Genomic DNA, 12036 nt, shown 5'->3' with positions numbered 1-12036 from the left:
CACACACGTGAAGGATCTCCTGTGCTTTCGGAAAACGGGGGCCTGTCTCCTCGTGTCCCACCCCCACCAGGCACTCATGCAGGGGCAGGGTGGGCTGCACGCCTCCGAGCCAGCGCTCACGACCCGGGGGCAGCACAGACCCGTGGGCCCACGGCGGGGGACCGGGCACGAGTCCACACGTCCCGTGTCCGCCTCACCGAGGAGTGGGGGTCCGCACCACGGCACGGGATTTCACGAGGGCAGGCGTGTGGCTTTGGGGGACAAGAAGCTGCCTCCCCCGGTGCCATCGGCACCACGTGGGCAGGACCCAGGATCGGCGGCCAAGGCTGACGGGAGACACTCACTCCCGGCCACGGTCAGCACCCCCAGCTGGCCACGCGGACGCCACGATCCGCGCACGGACGGGTCAGGCCCAGAAAAAATGAGCGGAGAGCAGGTGACAGGGCCACGCGGAGCAGGGTTCCTGAAAGAATGAGCCAGAAGCCCGGGCCGCGCGGCCTTGCTTACGTTACTTTTAATCTCAAGAGAAACGGGAGTTAATGTTATGGAAACAGATACTATTTTCTTTCAGTGACACTCCCGGCACCCTCGAAGAGACCAGAGAAGGCCAACGGTGACCGACGGGCAGCACGTCCTGGCGCCATCCCCAAAGATGGGGCACCTCGCCGAGGCCCGGCCGCGCAGCCGCGGGGGCTCCCGCGGCGGACGCAGGTGAGGCCGGTTCCCGGAGAGCGGCCTGTGGGGACAGCCGCCTCCGAACAGATGCGGGGGTGGGAGAGCCGGCCGAGGACGGCCGGGGACGCGCTACAGCAGTATGTGGTACTTCAGGGCCCTGGGCACCCGGTTGATGACGAGCCTCCCGTCGTAGCTCAGGGAGGCGAACAGCCAGGGGTCGGCGGACGACCAGTCCACGGCGTACACGCTGTCCTCGTGCTCCTCGTAGGTCGCGATGACGCTGTCCTGCGGGGGCTCCTGACTCCTGCAAGGCACCAGGGACACGCATGAGCGAGGCGGGGGCGCGTCCTGCAGGGGCCGCCGGGGCCGCTCCTCCCGGAGCACAGAGACCCTCACACGGCCGTGAGGAGCGGGCCCCCTGCGGAGGCGGACGGAATCCGCGCTACGCCCGGGGACACTCTTTTCTCTGGCTGTGGGACAGCAGGTGCCGGGGAGTCTACGAGGGGCCACGGTTCAGGGGACGGTAGCCAGGAAACAACCGTGAGGGCTGAGCGAAGGGTGACGAGAAGCAGAAAGGACCCTGGGGACTGCCGGCGCGGCCCCCTGCCAGCCGGCCGGTGTGGCTTTGCAACGCCCTCGGCCGGGGTTCCGTGTCACCGCCCTCTGAAGAGGGGTGACGGCTCTCCTCCTCAGGAACTCTGACCGGACACGCTACACGCGTGGGGAGCGCAGACCCCGCGTGCCCACGATGACAGGACACCGCACGCTCTCCACTCGGAGGGGCCCCTCAGGCGCTTCTCTTCCCGTCTCGCGGGGAGCGTCTACTCGGACGGCACCCCGCGCTCCTGGACGCTGCAGGGTGCCGCTCCCCAGCGAGCAGCATCCAGCTCTGCGTGACCCAACCCCCCCCCCCCCACCCGCTCACGCGGCAGCCCTGCCCGCCCTCCGGCGATGCCGACCCGCCGTGCCCCAGCGGGCCGTGTTCCACCCGCTGCAGGAAAGCCGTCCTGGGGATTCTGTTCTCCTGAGTTTAGTGAGCCACGCGGACGGACCACGGGAGCAGGAAGGCTAGGGGACCCTGGGGATGATGTCCCCGCGTCGGCCGGCCTCCCCGCTCAGGCGCTTCTCCGCAGCCGCCCGAGTGGAGGGCAGCACGCCGTGAGTCCCACCGGCACCGGCACAGCTGTCCCGGCGAGGGGCGCCAAAGCCAGCGGCACCGCGGTCGGCCGGTCCTTGCCCCAAACGACCGCTCCTGCGTCCCCGTAGTGTGGCTCCACGTGCCTGAACAGAGCACACCTGAAGCCACGAGACAGACAAAGGCGGGAAAGGCCCCAAGCACGGAGGTCTGGCCTCAAAGTGAAGTTAGGCCGAGCTCAGGTAGCTGCGGGAAGAATTCGGACGACGGAGCGGTAAAGGACCTCACGACGGAAGGGCCGGCCCTACTTCACGGCAGGGCTCGACGGGGCCCACTCCACACCGTCCCCCCCGGGAACCGGGACACGGGACCTCTGCAGGCAGCTCCCCGCACGGACAACAGTCTCCTCGAACAAGAGATGTCCCCTTTTACACTCCACGCGGCTGACAGAAGCCGCAGCCGCACTCCGCTCACAGCCGGAGGCTCCGACTCGAGCCTGGGGCCGGGGCACCCCTGCTCGGCACTAACCAGGAGCACGACCCGCGCGAGCCCCGAGCCCCCGGGAGCCCGGCCGCTCTCGGGAGCACGAGCCCCGGTCTGAGCAGGTGCAGTCAGGACTGGAGAACAGCGCAGGAAGGAGTGTTTTGGAAACGTGCAACCAGGAGGTGCGACTTACGAGGGGAATCAAGGTTGACCACACTCCGTGTGCAACCTCGGGCTGAAGCAGGACAGGGGAACGGCTGGGGGTGGGGGCTGAGCGTGCCGGCCTGGGGTCCACGCCCGCCGCGGCGAGGGCCGCTGCCACCAACTGAGCCACACGTCTCAAATCCACGCCAGGGGAGGAGACGCCGACAGCGATCTCTCGCTCACGGGGACGGCGGAGGGATCGAGGCCGGAGAGCACGCTTAAAGACTAGTGACGGCCGTCAGGAGACGGAAAGACACCGGAAAGATCTCCTCTAGGACCCACGCGAGGAGACGTCAGCCAACGTGACCCGACTCCGACTCCCCCGCGGCGGGTGCCGACGTCCTCCAGAACCGTGACCCGCGAGCGGGCAGGGGCAAGAGCCTCCCCGACCACCCGCCGGACGCCTCCGCCACGAGCCACCCGGACCGCGCGGCGGTCGGGGAGAGGAAGCCCCGCGCCACCGGGAGCCCGTGCCCTTACTTCTCCTCCGGACGGCGCTCCTCCTGGTCGCTGAGGTCGTCGTCGTCCACCAGGTGGCCGAAGGGCTCGGAGGAGATGGACACCATGTTGGACAGGATGACCCTGCTGTCGCTGCTGCCCGTGAGCACGAGCTGGTCGTGCGAGTGGTTGTAGCGGACGCTCCACACCCTGCGAGGCAAGGAGGCGGGTCTAGCAGCGCTCGGACCTTCCCGGAAGGGGTCACGGGGGGCTCGTCAGGCGGCCGACCCCAGACTGCATGGTGCGACGTTAGGAAGGTCCCAGCAGACGGCTGGGCTCACTGCGAGTTTCTCCCAAACCTTCTCTGAGCTCCCGGAAAACAGACACGGGACCGAACGGAAGCTCCCAAAACCCTAAGCTCAAGGGCTGCGCCGGAAGCGGAGGGCAGGTCAGCCAGACCCCAGGGCAACGTCCACAAACAGCTGCCACGGGGCCGCGAGCGTGCTCTGGGTCTGCGCCACCGACGTGCCCGCCCAGGGAGCTCGGTGAGCCGAGCCAGAGGACGGGTGTCCCCTCGACCACAGCAATCACAGCCGCTCGCTGACTTTGGCGAACTCTACTCCAGCGTTCGGGTTTTTAATTTTCTGACTGCAGAAACGTCATGGCTTCTGGAAAGTAATTCAAAGAACTCAGATATAGACCATGAGAAGCCAACTCTCCTGTGACCTGCCTACCCTGGCCTGAGCAAGGACGCCTGACAGCAATCCCGTTCTTCTAGATGCTTCTTCCACATACATGCACACACACACGCACGAAGTATAGAGGCATATGTCCACACAAGCGTGCACACACAAGAACATATGCGCACATGCACATACGTGAACACACAAGCATGCACACACGTAGACAGTCACACTCACACAGGCAGTCACGTGTACAAACACACACACGCCTCACTGGAATGAAAACTAGCTCACGGCACGCACGTTGGTCTAGAGCTGCTCTCTCAGTGCTCACAAAGTACCAGACACACGGTAAACACTAAACGCCTCGGGAACGATTGTCGGGCACCCTCGGTGCCCGCACACGCAGCTCTTCTCCTGGCCTCGCCTGCTGCACAGCCCCCAGCGGCCAGACTAACCGGCCCCCTCCTGATGGGCATTCGGGCGGTTTGCAGCTTCCCAGCACCGCAAACAACACGCGTGAACAGCCACGCACACCGTGTTCGCGTGTCCCAACTGGCACTCCTTCCACAGAACACAGACGGAACGTTTTCCTTCTTTGCCTACATTGATGAATCCCAAACGTTCGGATCCGGGATGAGTGTTTCTTTAGGAAAAGTAAAAGCAGGTCGACTGAGCGCTTCACAGCGGCCTTTCCAAAGGGAGAGTACCCGGCGGCCAGCTCTCTATGCCCCGCCCCGCCCGCCCCGCCCCGCCCCGCCCCGCGCCAGCCAGTCCCTACCAGTGCGAGTGCTCCTCCAGGGTCTTCACAGGCTCGGTGACATTTCGGGTGTCCCAGAACTTGACCTTGCAGTCGTCCCCGCAGCTGGCGAGGTAGTACTGCTTGTTGGGGTTGAAGTCCAGGTCCCGCACCAGCTGCCCGTGGGCGTTCTCTATGCAGTAGATCTGACTGCGGGAGAAAGCGGGGGGGGCGCACACGGAACGCGACGCGGGCGTGAAAACTCCACTCCGCGGACTCGCACCGCCTCCCGTTCCCCGTGGAGGGCCAGCCTCCCGGGACCGCGGGTCCCGCCACGGGCCTGCAGGCCGGGGCTCCCCGCTCAGCGCCTCTCCCGGCGGAGCCCAGGCCGAGGCTTCCTCAGGAGCACACCTGTGACTCCCCCCCGAGCTGAGGAAGGGACACTGGCTCACAACCGTCACAAAGGCGACCTAGCACCTCGGGAACGAGAGCGAGTCAGAGGGGCTGTCCCTGCCCTGAGGAGTGGGGGCAGACTGAGACGGGAGGAGAGCCGACCGAGTTCCGGAAGGAGAGAGAAAAGGAACAGGTCGGCGGCAGAGCGGGAGCACAGCGGTACTGGTGGCGGGAGACACAGACACGGGCACGGAAGAAAAAACTGGAAAAGCATAAAGAGCAGTGAAGGAGACAGGGCCTGTTGTGGCTGGGCTGTCCCTCATCCGCTCACGGCCCCTCGTGGCACTGACATGGGGGCACCTCCACCACGGCCCAGTGCCACACAGGAGACACGGGGCGCTTTTCACTTCGGTCACGCGGCACGCACACACATCTGTACACGCAGACACGCGTGCACCCACACATCACGCGTGGGCACACATCACACACGTGTGTCCACAGTGTGCGTGCACTGACATGCACGCACGTGTACACACATACATAGGTGCATCCACTCGTGTGCACACACACACACATCTGTACGTGCAGACACGCGGGCACACACTCATGTGCATACACACACACGTGTATGCACAGACCCAACGGAAACCTGACTTCCACTGCTCCAAGCTGCTCCTCCCAGGGTGGGAAATGAGAACATTCCATCCACACGAGGAGTCCTTCTGATGTCAGACACCCAAAGGCGAGGGGCAGGGCATCCAGGGAGGCTGCAGGGTGGCTGAAACCACATGGACGCCCACGGCGCTCTCAGCGCATCCCCGCTTGGCTGTGACCGGGCCTCCCCTGCGACCACGCCCCATCCCCAGTCCCCCGGCTTCCTCGCTGGTGAGCCGGAGGGTGGGATCTCCTTGCGCATCTGGCAGCCATGCGTTCCCGCGCCCTCGAGGTGGGGAAAGTCATTTCCTTCCATCTACTCCCACGCTGGGCCTGCCGGCCCTACACCACTTTAAACCTTGAAACGGTTCCTGTATCCTGCACCTTTTCAACACCCTAATATTTCTTCCTAAAAGAAGACAGCCCACCCCGAAGACTTTCCACGTGCAACAGGCAAATGTATGAAAGTACAACCGTGGCAGGTCCTAGGGCGCCGCGGGGACAGCCGCACGTGCGCGGAGCCCTGACGGAGGGTTTTCCGTGTGCCCTGGTGGCAGGGATTTTGGCTCGAAAGCACAGTACGTTCCAAAAACAACATCAAAAGCACCCCGGCTAGGCGAACACCAGAGCCGTCGGCAGAAGGAGAACTGAGTCAGCAAGGCGCGGGGCTCATCCCCGGAGAAGACCGGGGCGAGGGGGTTCCCATGAGGCACCGTCACCCACACCCCGCCTGCTCTCTGTCCGGGCTCTGCAACAGCAGCCGCGGAGTTTCTGGTCTCCAGAGACTGTCGTTCTTCCCGCCCTTGAAGGAAGAGTGAAAACAGAGGACGAGGAGGCCACGGGACCCACAGAGACGGGTTTCAGGCGGCACGTCCTTCAGGCCCGTGGTCCTCGGCCGCCAGCTTCCGGCTTCAAGCAATATTCACACCCCGAGGAAGTGGCAATTGATTATTTATTAGCCCCTGAGTTTCCAGAGGGGCCGCAGAACTACATTCAAAGTTGTGCCCCACCCTTGAAGGCAACACAAGCTATTTCACGACATCCGTCTCTGCGCCTCGGTGATAAATGACGGTGTGCTGAGGGGTAAACTGTATCTTAAGAACGATTGCACGGCTCCCGTTGCCACGGCAACAGATGTGCACCCCATCACTCCTTTGCCTATCAAACCACACCTGGAACAGAAAAATCACTCTTATTTGTTCCATTAGAACCACTGGCTGCGGCGCATAATGACTTAAATGACAAAGTCGGTTACCCGGGAGGCGTGTGTCTTAAAGGCACAGACACGGTCACAGGCACCTCCCCAAACTGAACCTGGGGCTGCACCTGTCACCCTGTGCTCGCTAATCACGGGGACTAGGAGCCCAGCGGCCACCCTGCCCCTGGCGAGGAGCTACACAAGCCCAGTCCTACTTTTCAGTGCAAACTGCCACCAGTCAAGGGACGTCCACACAGAACAGTAGCAGCTGAGGAACCCCGTCCACTGTGATGGGCCTGCCAGCTCCAGGCGGGGCAGAGAGACAAAGCGAGAGCTACGGCCTCCCGCAAAAGCAAGAGCGCACACACGCACAAGGGCACACGCGCACACACACAAGCACACAAGCGCACGTGCACACACGCTGTGTGACCCAAATACGCCGGACTCAGAGTCGCCCCCTCGTGGATGAGGAGGGGAGGGGAGAGGGGGCAGGGCCCAGGGCACACCCACGAGTCACAACAGCCACTGACCTCATGCTCCGCGTGTCCCACCCTCGGATGGTCGTGTCATTCGCGGTGGCCACCTGGGTACAGGTGTGGTGAGGGCTCCACCGTCCCGAGGTGAACTTCAGCTGTCCCTTCCCTTCCAGGGACGCCGAACCGGCCAGCTGGGAATTGGGTGGTGTTCCAAGGGAAGAAGAGAAAAACAGTAACGTGAACCTTTTTTCACAAAGCTTGAGAGGACGTCCCGCACGCACGGGACATTATGGAAAATAACTAGGGAGTTCTGTCTTTGTCACCCCCCCTTAAAAGGCAAAAACGTTTGAACCTTATTTGGAAAAAGCTATAAAACCAAGCACGGCAAAAATAGAAAGCATATGAATAGCCCCCGTGCTGAAGGAGACCTGCCAGGGTGTGCCGGGCTGGCCTGCTCCAGCCCGAAGGCAGCACGGCCCAGCCACTCAGTCACCTGGCCTCCCCGACGGCCACATCCCGTCCGGCGAGGTCCAGGCACACGCGCCCCGGCGCCCAGTGCCCGCTGCATCCTGAGTCGGGACGGCAGGGGCGTCTCTAAGACAGTACACGGGCACGATGTCCCCCCGGGCACAGCCGGGCGGTCAGTGCCCGTGCTCCCCGCAGGCCCCCAAGCCGCCACCACTACCATGCGCCTCCCGGGTTTAGGGGAGGCCTTCCCTCGCCCCCACCCAGCTGCCCCAGGCCTGGCCCCCGCCCGCCCCCAAGCCCTCTCCTTGGCAAAGCTGGGCCTTTGCCTCACAACACCCCAGGTGAGGTCTCCGCTCCGCCTTCATGGGCAGCAAGGACAACCTATTAATCCTCTCTCGGCACATAGTTAAAGGGTTACTTCCGTTCCAGGCAAGAGACAGGTACTGTGAAAAAAACCAAAAATTTAAAAAAGGGGGAGGGGGCACCAGGGTGGCTCGGCTGGTTGAGCATCCGACTCTTGATCTCAGCTCATGATCTCACGGTCCACGAGTTCGAGCCCCGAGTCCGGCTCTGGCTGACGGCACGGAGCCTGCCTGGGGTGCTCTCTCACCCTCTCTCTCTGCCCCCCACTTGTGCTCTCTCTGCCTCTCTCGCAAAATAAATAAACTTGAAAAAAAATTTTAAAAAAAGAAAAGAAATAGGTACTGTGTCCGTCCTACTCACGGGGACGCGGTGCTGGCGAGGCGTGCACGAAGCAGAGCCACGACCAGCCCGGCGCTCTGGGGACAGCAGGACCACAGTCACGCGGCCGGAGGGCAGGACAGCACCCAGGGGGCAGCCATCTCCCAAGGAGGCCCGGGGCGTGCCCAGAAATGACGGGGGGAGTGGCTGGGGACAGAGGCCGAGGCCAGACGAGCTCACGACGGGAGAACGTGGAGAATGAACACAAGGCTTTCCCAGGCTGACCACTGCTGGTCCAGTGGACGCAGGCCCACACGTGTGCCGGGAGTTCTTGGGGGCCGTGAAGGGACACCGAGGGCAGCGGCTCAGGGCCACAGGCGGAAGAGCAAGGTCAGGCGAGGGATCACGAGGGGCAGAGCGGTCCTGGGAACAGGAGGCCTTGGCTGAGCCGGGACCCGGGGCGTCTCGGGGCGACATCGGGAACAGCATCCGTGGGGACTCACACCAGAGCCCCTCACCCCTCACCCCTGTGCCTGTCCGCACCCGCTCTGAGCTGCTCTGGCTCCCTCCAGCCCCCAGGCAGGGGCAGCGGCACCCAGAGCAGACACCCACAGAAGACCAGGCCGACCCTGAGACTCTCTGAGAGATTCCTGGGGAGGGACGTGGCCCGGCCCAGTCCGTCAGGTGCCACCAGGACCAGTGGGCGGCGGCCAAGCAGGTGGGGTGACAAGGACAGGCGGACCGCGTGGGGACAACAGACGGCGCACTTAGCCGAAGGGGCGGGGCTCTGCCCTTCCTGCTCTGGCACCAGACCTCGCGGCCCATCTCGGGCCGTCTCAGCAGCCCGGGCGCCAGGGCCCCTGGGAACGCGAGGCCTGAGGGTCTGTGGGAGGTGGCCCCGCACGGAGCCCCCGGGGGACCCCGCAGGGCACGCAGGCCACCCCCACCAAGCCACAGACGACACGGAACGGTGGCGGGCGATTCACGACGGGGACCTACAGGCCGCGCCACGGAGGATCATGAGTAAGAACGAGGCGGGAGGCGAAGACAGGTGCCCGCTTCGCAGGGGGCATCGCGGCCTAGACGCTAAGGTTCCACACCAGGCGCCAGAGACCCGTGGGGGCTTGAGCCGGGCCAGCCGGTTTCAACCGCCACACTCCCGGCACTGGCTAAGAAGTATGCTCGAAGTTTCTCCTTTAGGGAAAAAATAAATCAATCAAACAAGATTTCTCCAGGTGCTATTCCACATTGCCGAGGACGGGTTAGATCAGATCAGCAGGCAGGACAATGAACTCAACACACAGCTCCCTAGTTCTCTGTCACACAGACCGGCTCGTCACCGCAGGCTTCAGAAAGGTAAAGACACGAGGTCACACCTTCAGAAGAAGGGGATGTACGTTCGACAGGGGGACTTGTCCACAGGTTGGTGGGGAAGCGTCACCACATCGCCCCGGACACGGATGACCCTTGAGCCTCGTCACCGAGCCCTCGGCACTCGTGTCCCTTCTGATTCCATCAGGGCCCCTCGGAGAGGTTAAGTCGGCAAAACTAACGAGCACCGTCTGCTTCCAAAGCTCACTCCGCAGAACCAGCCTCCGGCCTCCAGCTTCCGGACTCTTCCAGCTTTCTGAAGGCAGCTGGTAATTAATCCATCAACCAACCAGCAACCAGCGGTGCGGCCGTCAGCAAGCACATCGAGTGGCCCCGGCCACGCCGAGTACGGCAGAGGGACAGGTGGACAGAGGGCCGGTGACCCGGCCCGCACCACACCCCCCTGCTGCAGAGGTGAGCACTCCATGTGAGGCTCGCTCCGGTGGGAACGCTAACTGGTTATCAGCTACCGCGCGGTCCTGTCCTGGTGAGGTCACTGCAGCCGCACGACGTACATGCTAACAGACCCACATCACAGATGAGGAAACCCAGGTATAGATGGGTAATAACTGCAAGGAAACCCCAGCCAGCCCGTGGCACGGCCAGGATGAGAGATTACAACGGAAATCCGGACATCCCAGAGGAAACAGCGCTGGGCCAGCTGGAGGGGCCAGGCCGGGCACAGTGAGGACCCGGGATGGCCTCTGAGGCCGCACACACCTCAAATCGGTGAAAGCAGAGGGAGGCAGGCACAGTGAGGCAGAGACGGGAAACATACACATCCTGACTGGACAAAGGGCAGAGGGGAGGCGGTGTAGGCTGAGTGGGCAGGGTCCGTGGAAGGTCAGCCCGATGGCCTGAGGGCAGGAGGCCGGACAGCCCGTGGCGGGCAGGGCCCTCCCTAGGTATCAGCCTTCAAACCGACGGAGCCCTCTGTGCCAAGGGGCGTCCTACACCATGTGAGGTTCCCCACTGCCCCACTGGCTTCGATGAGGCTGGCGGCCACACTCAGAGGCCCGCGTGCAGGGAACCGAGGCCCCAGGCCAACGGTATCCTGAGCTTGGGGCACAACCCCCCCCCCCCGCCCCGGTCGAGTCCTCTGATGAGACCCAGACACTGACTCCTGCACGCGGCCCCTGAGAGACGCCAGGGGTGCCCGGCCTCCAGGTCCCTGACGGTCACAGAAACTGTCGTGCCAGGTGGGGGCTGCGGGAGGCAGCCACGTTCCCGGTCATTTGTTAGAGATAAGGGACATGAGCGCCTACCAGAGGAGAGGGGAGACCACGAGTGATGGGCCAGTCTAGCCCCCTGACGTCAAGCCGGGAAATCTGAGACCAGAGAGGTTGGGCGACGCCCCGTGTCTCACACAGCGGTGGGGCAGGAACAGGACCTGGGCGCTCCCTAGCGCACGATCCGCCCAGGGCAGCGGGAACGCCGTGCCCAAGGTCCCTCTGCAAGACCGCCGGAAGGAGACCTCGCCGTGTAGGTTCTAAGGCTGACCGAGCACACGCTTAGGTTTCCTGGTGACACGGAGACAGAGCTGTGCAGGAACCCCAGAGTGCAGTTCACGCGGCACCCCGCTCTTCAACACTCACGACAACGACCCCGTCCCGAGCCTCCTGCTCCAGAGGGAGGGACTAGAGCCGCCCCCCACACCTCTCTTCACAGACGGAACCCGCCCCAGCGTGTGAACAAAACACCACAAGTCTGGCGAACAAAACTCTGCGACTCGCGCTGCCGTGAGCGGCCACGTGGGCACAAAGAAGAGCCGGCAAAGTGTTTCCAGACACAACAGCCGCACTGTCTGTGCCCAGACCCCGGGCTGACAAGGCGCCGGGCTCGGCGGAAGGAGCACAGCAGACAAGAGGCACGTGCGGGCCACCGCCAAAGATGCCGGGCGAGTGGCTGAGAAAGGGCCACCCCCCCCCCCCCTCCGTGGAAGGAGGGCGGCAAGGGACGCAATGGCAGGGCTGCGGCCCCTCCCCACCCCGGGGACTAGGGGGCTGCTCTAAGGCACACGTGACGGGCTTGTGTCCCTGCCGGCGACTGGTTTCGGCAGGCGCACGTGGCGGTGTCTGAAGACGGGACGGAGGGACTTCCAGGAAGAGATTTCCTTACAAACAGGATGCAGGCAAGAAGTCTGCTCTTTGTGGATGATGTGGGAGTCTGGATGCGATGGCTGGAGCCACTGCAGTCACCTTGCAAGCGTGACGGGAGACAGCAGCACCGTGTGACTGCAGCACAAGAGAAGCGTGCCAAGCGGCTGGGTCCTGATGCTATTGAGACACCGGACTGACAAACCCAGAGCTGCTTTATAGCCACGTTCCTTGTCACATCAGCCAGCAAACTCCCTCAGTCTTTAAGTCATTTCTTTTGTCCTGCAGCCAAACGCATGCTGGCACGCCTACAGTGCCCGTTTGAGATGACACCAACAGGGC

At 63.6% G+C, this 12036-nt stretch overlaps 1 protein-coding gene across 8 annotated transcripts in view; it reads right to left on the bottom strand.

The window, feature by feature from the left end:
• Nucleotides 1-495: 495 nt before the first annotated feature.
• Nucleotides 496-12036, bottom strand: part of EIPR1 (EARP complex and GARP complex interacting protein 1) — a 121265-nt gene continuing 109724 nt past the window's right edge. For 7 of the 8 annotated variants that reach the window (XM_042933777.1, XM_042933782.1, XM_042933780.1 and 4 more), the window contains 4 exons: nucleotides 7133-7269; nucleotides 4400-4567; nucleotides 2978-3145; nucleotides 496-979 (listed from right to left, as the gene is read on the bottom strand). In XM_042933777.1, the coding sequence (XP_042789711.1) occupies nucleotides 805-979; nucleotides 2978-3145; nucleotides 4400-4567; nucleotides 7133-7269 (648 nt within the window). In that variant the 3' untranslated portion in view covers nucleotides 496-804. The remainder of the gene's footprint in view (nucleotides 980-2977; nucleotides 3146-4399; nucleotides 4568-7132; nucleotides 7270-12036) is intronic. The other variant, XM_042933779.1, reaches the window with a different exon arrangement.

The sequence above is a fragment of the Panthera leo genome, chromosome A3, assembly GCF_018350215.1.
Source record: "Panthera leo isolate Ple1 chromosome A3, P.leo_Ple1_pat1.1, whole genome shotgun sequence".
Taxonomy (NCBI): domain Eukaryota; kingdom Metazoa; phylum Chordata; class Mammalia; order Carnivora; family Felidae; genus Panthera; species Panthera leo.
The sequence above is the reverse complement of the archived record's forward strand: the minus strand, read 5'-3'. Positions and strand labels throughout refer to the sequence as shown.